The sequence below is a fragment of the Gekko japonicus genome, unplaced genomic scaffold, assembly GCF_001447785.1.
Source record: "Gekko japonicus isolate JY-2015 unplaced genomic scaffold, Gekko_japonicus_V1.1 scaffold696, whole genome shotgun sequence".
NCBI lineage: Eukaryota > Metazoa > Chordata > Lepidosauria > Squamata > Gekkonidae > Gekko > Gekko japonicus.
The window spans coordinates 565,629-571,898 of NW_015161971.1; the positions used below are offsets into that span (position 1 = coordinate 565,629).

Consider the following 6,270-nt stretch of genomic DNA (forward strand, 5'->3'; position numbering starts at 1 on the left):
CTCAGCCCCCCCTGCCTCCCAGGGTGTCTGTTGTGGGGAGGGGAGGGGAAGGGAAAGGCGTTTGTGAGCCGCTCTGAGACCCCTTTGGGTAGTGAAGGACGGGGAATAAATCCAATCTCCTCTTCTCTCGAGGGCAGTTCTCGAAAGAGCGCTCTCAGCCCCACCTGCCTCACAGGGTGTCTGTTGTGGGGAGGGGAGGGGAAGGGAAAGGCGTTTGTGAGCCGCTCTGAGACCCCTTTGGGTAGTGAAGGACGGGGAATAAATCCAATCTCCTCTTCTCTCGAGGGCAGTTCTCGAAAGAGCGCTCTCAGCCCCACCTGCCTCACAGGGTGTCTGTTGTGGGGAGGGGAGGGGAAGGGAAAGGCGTTTGTGAGCCGCTCTGAGACCCCTTTGGGTAGTGAAGGACGGGGAATAAATCCAATCTCCTCTTCTCTCGAGGGCAGTTCTCGAAAGAGCGCTCTCAGCCCCACCTGCCTCACAGGGTGTCTGTTGTGGGGAGGGGAGGGGAAGGGAAAGGCGTTTGTGAGCCGCTCTGAGACCCCTTTGGGTAGTGAAGGACGGGGAATAAATCCAATCTCCTCTTCTCTCGAGGGCAGTTCTCGAAAGAGCGCTCTCAGCCCCACCTGCCTCACAGGGTGTCTGTTGTGGGGAGGGGAGGGGAAGGGAAAGGCGTTTGTGAGCCGCTCTGAGACCCCTTTGGGTAGTGAAGGACGGGGAATAAATCCAATCTCCTCTTCTCTCGAGGGCAGTTCTCGAAAGAGCGCTCTCAGCCCCACCTGCCTCACAGGGTGTCTGTTGTGGGGAGGGGAGGGGAAGGGAAAGGCGTTTGTGAGCCGCTCTGAGACCCCTTTGGGTAGTGAAGGGCGGGGTATAAATCCAGTCTCCTTCTCCTTCTGAGACTCCCTCTTCTTCCTCTCTTCTATAATGTCATGGGTCTGCCCTCCAAAGCAGACATTTTCTCCAGGAGAACTGATATTTCTAGTCTGAAGATCTGTTGCCATTTGGGGGGATCTCCAGGCCCCACCTGGAGCCTGGCAACCATACTACCACCACATCCAGTTCAAGGCTTAAGAATCTTGCAGGAGAGGGGCAAACGCCTCCCGTTTCCTTTGGGATGCTCGGGGCTGTGTGTGGATCTCCAGTGATTTAGCACCAGGCGGCAACAGCCCAAAAAGTGTACATCCTATAGCAGTCCAGGCCACTGCGAGGCAAACCAATAGTGAACTCAGGGCCAGGTTTCAAAAAAATTTCCCCTGCCCGCTTTTGAAAAGCGCCTCTGTTGCTTTAAGGAAGCTGAGCCCTTCATCTTCAGGTGGAGTCAGTGCTTTTCTGGGTTATAAATTTACTGGGAGCAGCCGAGGCAGCTGTTTTGCTGGAATCTTAGCAGGGCCGGAGAGACCGCAGAATGGTAAGCGGATGCATGGCAGGGAGAGACCCTTGTCAAGTGCTGTGAGTTTTGCATTGCTCTCTTTAGAGGAAGCTGAAAGTCATTTTGAGCTTTAAGAAAAAATTATTATTTTTTTGCAGAAGTTGGGAAGTGTGTAGTTTTTTTTGGGGGGGTGGGGAGTTGGCGTTTTGTGCCTTATAAGGTAAAGAGCAGACGGCTTCCGAAAAGCACTTTGAGGGTCTTTCTCTCTCTCCTTCCCCTCCCAGACTCGATTCCCTACCCAGCGACTGAACTGATTCGCTTGCAAAGTTCTGGGTCTGGTTTCTTGACAGCTGAGACTCTCCCCCCCCCCACCCCATTCTTTTCTCCACCGCTCCAAAGATGAAAAAGTGTGCTAGTTTAAAGTCCAAATCTCTCCCTTCCTGCCCTTTAGCCTGCCTTATTTCACAGTTCAGTTATGGGAGTTATTAGGAAGGGGGGTGTTTCGCTTCTGTAGCTTTCCCCCCCTCCTCTGCCTTTCTCTTCCCCTGGATAAAAGGAAACTGCCATTTTTCCTTTGTCTACCGTAATCCCAAGAGTTGATATTCTGAAAGAATAGAGCTGCGTTTGTTCCCCTTTTTCGAACAACGTTTTTCTTGCATGCAAATATTTGAGATTTCTGACAAGCTGGAAGTTGCTTAACTAACTGTAACATCTGGGAAACTCTCCAGATGTCTAAAAGCCTCGGAGCTCTGTTAAGAGATTTAATTACGCCAAATGCTGGGGGGGGGGGAGAAGCGAAAAAGTTTCTAAAAAGAATATCCCAAATGCAGAATGTCTTATTCTGACGCTAGGTGGTCCTTGTTGGTTTACTCGGATGCTTCCCTCTAAGCTGTGGAGTCTTGTGAGCAAACATTCTGCTTTGTGAGCTCCTGGCGTTAAAGTTGTGAGCCAACGATTTGGCTCCTGGGTAAATCAGTTTGCTCTGGAGCCGTCCGGCCTGAGCCGAGACAAAAGTGTGTGGGCCGGAGGCTAAAAAACTGTGAGCTAGCTCACACTAACTCAGCTTAGGGGGAACACTGGTTGCCAGCAATGCTTCCTCTAAACCCTGGAGTCTTGTGAGCAAAAATTCTGCTTTGTGAGCTACTGGCATTAAATTTGTGAGCCGGCCATTTGGCTCCTGCGCAAATCAGTTTGCTCTGGAGCCGTCCGGCCTGAGCCGAGACAAAAATGTGTGGACCGGAGGCTAAAAAAACTGTGAGCTAGCTCACACTAGCTCAGCTTAGGGAGAACACTGGTTGCCAGCAATGCTCCCTCTAAACTCTGGAGTCTTGTGAGCAAAAATTCTGCTTTGTGAGCTACTGGCATTAAATTTGTGAGCCGGCGATTTGGCTCCTGCGTAAATCAGTTTGCTCTGGAGCTGTCCGGCCTGAGCTGAGACAAAGATGTGTGGGCTGGAGGCTAAAAAACTGTGAGCTAGCTCACACTAACAGCTTAGAGGGAACACTGCGTAGGCCCAGGCGAGCTGATGGGACTGCTGTGGTTTAAGCCTCGCTCAAACAAACCAGGTTTACAAAGAGTGACTTTGGTCCTTCCGAAGGAAAACTTGGGATTCAAAGCCCCATTGTTCGGAGTTGTCAAGTCCGACAGTTGGCGATTTGCATGGAAGTTTAAATATGAAAAGCAGCCAAGGGGCGTTTGGTCCGTCTTCCCGCAATGACTCTCTATGGTCATACAGCAGAATATTTTTTTTTGCGTCGGGGGAAGCTCCACGTGCGGGGAGGCGGCTTGGCAACTGCCCCTCGTTTTTTGCCACAAGCTCTGTCTTTTTTTAAAAATACCACACGGCACTTGCGGGGGAGCAGGTGGTGCCGCCTGGCAAACTGTTGAGAGAGGGCCCCGCGCGCGGCTTTCTCTACTCCCGGGGAAGGAATGTCCTTTGAGTGACTCTAGCAAATTTGGAGCCACGGCCTTGTGGTGGGAGGGAGGAGGCATGGCATGTGGAGACCAGATCCGAGGGGCAGATGCTACAGGGGGTGGCGCATCCTTCCGGCTTGTCCTGGGGGAGTGACTTAGGGGTGCCAAGCCTCCAGGTGGGGCCTGGAGATCTCCCAGAATTACAACTGATCTCCAGCAGTAGAAAAGGGCAAGAGTCCAGGAGCACCCCTTAAAGACTAACAAAATATGTGGCCGGGGAGGAGCTTTTGTGAGTCACGGCTCGCTTCTTCAGATGCAGCTAGAATGGGTGTCCATCCGTCCTATTTGTTGGAAAGTGGAGTGGTTTCAGATGTCAAATGACAATAGCAGGTGAATAACCATAGCGGGTGTGATTAGATTAGGTGTGATAGGCAGAGGGGTCATAGGTGTGGAGCAATCAGCATTGGTAATGAAACAGGAAACCTAGGTCTCGATTCAGTCCAGGTGGATGCATTGCCTTGAGCTTCATTATCAATTGCAGTTCAGCAGGTTGGCCCTAGTTGGATGGGAGACTACTAAGGAAGTCCAGGGTTGCGACACAGAGGAAGGCAATGGCAAACCACCTCTGTTCGTCTCTGCCCTGGATAAAATGGCTGGTTTGGAGGATGGACTCTACAGAATTATACCTTGCTGAGGTCTCTCCCTGGACTTTAACCCCAAATCTCCAGGAATTTCCCAACCCGAAACTGGCAACCCTAGGGAATGTCCCTGTGGTCGGAAAGCTTAGCGGAGTCATTGGGGTAGGATGGCTGGCTTTCGGTTGAGAAATACCTGCAGATTTTGGGGTGGAGCCTGGGGAGGGACCTCCAGGAGAGCCAGTTTGGTGTTGTCGTTAGGGGCGCAGACTCTAATCTGGGAGAACCGAGTTTTTCCCCACTCCTTCACGTGAAGCTGCTGGGGTGACCTTGGGTCAGTCACAAGTCCTCTCTGAGCTGTTCTCTCAGGAGCAGTCCTTGAGAGAGCTCTCTCAGCCCCGCCTACCTCACAGGCAGGGTTCCGTCTAAGCTGAGTGGGTGTGAGCTAGCTCACAGTTTTTTAGCCTCCGGCTCACAGGTTTTTGTCTCAGCTCAGGAAGGACGGCTCCAGAGCAAACGAATGTATGCAGGAGCCAAATGGCTCGCTCACAAAGTAGGATTTTTGCTCACAAGACTCCACAGCTTAGAGGGAGCACTGCTCACAGGCAGGGGTCATTTCGTTGAAAAAGAGGCGCAGGAGCTCATTAGCATAACTCATTAGCATAACTCATTTGCATATGCCACACTCCCTGACATCACCGGAAGTGTGTCAGAAGGCAACACCCACCGCTCAGGCTCCACTGGACTGTTTTGGATTGCTAGCTATTGGGCCACTGGCCTGATCCAACATTGGCGTCTCTTATGTTCTTATGAGGGAGAGTTTGTACCTGAATAAAACTTGGTCTTAAAGGTGCCACTGGACTGTTTTGGACCGGGGGGGCTGGGGGGGCTTTGCAATTTACCTGACTGCTTCTTGCTCTGTCTGAGGGCTGCTGGGAGCAGGGGGTGGGGCTTGTTGCATGTGCCCGCCCCCTGGGCTCTTTACTGCCGGAGCTCCGCTCCTGTGCACTCCTGCAGGAAATGACCCTTGCTCACAGGGTGTCTCTTGTGCGGAGGGGGAGGAGATCATAAGCTGCTCTGAGATAGTGAAGGGTGGAGGATAGTGAAGGGTAGTGAAGGGTGGAGGATAAATCCAATCTCTTCTTCTTCTTCTATAATGCCATACCGTTCACCATCCGGAGCTGACTTTTTTCGCCCGGTGGAACCTATCTCTCTTGTCCAGAGATCAGTTGTCAGAGAGGGAAATCTCCAGGCCACCGCCGGGAGATTGGCAACCCTCGACTGGGCCCACCCTCTGACCCTACCCTGGCTCTTTAGCTTGAGCAGGTGGGTTGAAAACCAGGGCCAAATCTGCAGCTGGAGAAATCCGACTGCCCTCCCAGCAAAGGGGCAAGGCGAGAAGTCTTTTTCCAAACGCTCATGTCAGAGTTGTGGAATCTGAAATATGTCAGGCAATTTAAGGTGTTTATGCCTCTTACTGATGGGGTCTGTCTCTTGGGGCCGGCTCTGGGCTCCCCGTCAAGGTCGTCTGACAAGACAGCTGCCCCCTGCCCCCATTAGAACGGGAGTGGGGGGGGGAGTTTAACTTGATTCATGCTGGATCGAATAAAATCATAAAAGCAGGCCCTCCGCCTTGAAGGCTGCCTGGCTGTAGCGACTGATGGGAAGGAGAGGCGGCTTTAAAAGAGGAGTAGACAGATTCGTGGAGGAGAGGTCTATATGGCTACTAGCCATGGTGACTAAAGAGAACCTCCACGTTCGTAGGCGGTCAACCTCTGAATCCCAGTGCCAGGAGGCAACTTCAGGGGAAGGCCTCAGCCTCTGTGCCCTGTTGTTGGACCTCCAGAGGAACCGGTTGGCCCCAGAGTGAGAAAGGATGCTGGACTGGATGGACCACTGGTCTGATCCAGCAAGGCTCTTCTGATGTTCTTATGAAGGCCTCGGCCTCTCCGCCCTGTTGTTGGCCCTCCGGAGGAACTGGCTGGCCACTGTGTGAGACAGGAGGTTGGACTGGATGGACCCTCACCGGTCTGATCCAGCAGGGCTCTTCTGATGTTCTTCGGAAGGCTTCGGCCTCTCTGCCCTGTTGTTGGCCCTCCAGAGGAACTGGTTGGCCACTGTGTGGGACAGGATGCTGGACTGGATGGACCACTGGTCTGATCCAGCAGGGCTCTTCTGATGTTCTTAGGAAGGCCTCGGCCTCTCTGCCCTGTTGCTGGCCCTCCAGAGGAACTGGCTGGCCACTGTGTGAGACAGGAGGTTGGACTGGATGGACCCTCACCGGTCTGATCCAGCAGGGCTCTTCTGATGTTCTTATCAGGGGAAGGCCTCGGCCTCTCTGCCCTGTTGTTG

The 6,270-nt window shown here is 52.9% G+C and overlaps 1 protein-coding gene across 1 annotated transcript in view; it reads left to right on the forward strand.

Moving 5' to 3' along the window:
• Positions 1 to 1,336: 1,336 nt before the first annotated feature.
• Positions 1,337 to 6,270, forward strand: part of LOC107126161 (tubulin alpha-3 chain) — a 20,023-nt gene continuing 15,089 nt past the window's right edge. The window contains exon 1 of the mRNA XM_015429685.1: positions 1,337 to 1,408. Within this exon, the coding sequence (XP_015285171.1) occupies positions 1,406 to 1,408 (3 nt within the window). The 5' untranslated portion in view covers positions 1,337 to 1,405. The remainder of the gene's footprint in view (positions 1,409 to 6,270) is intronic.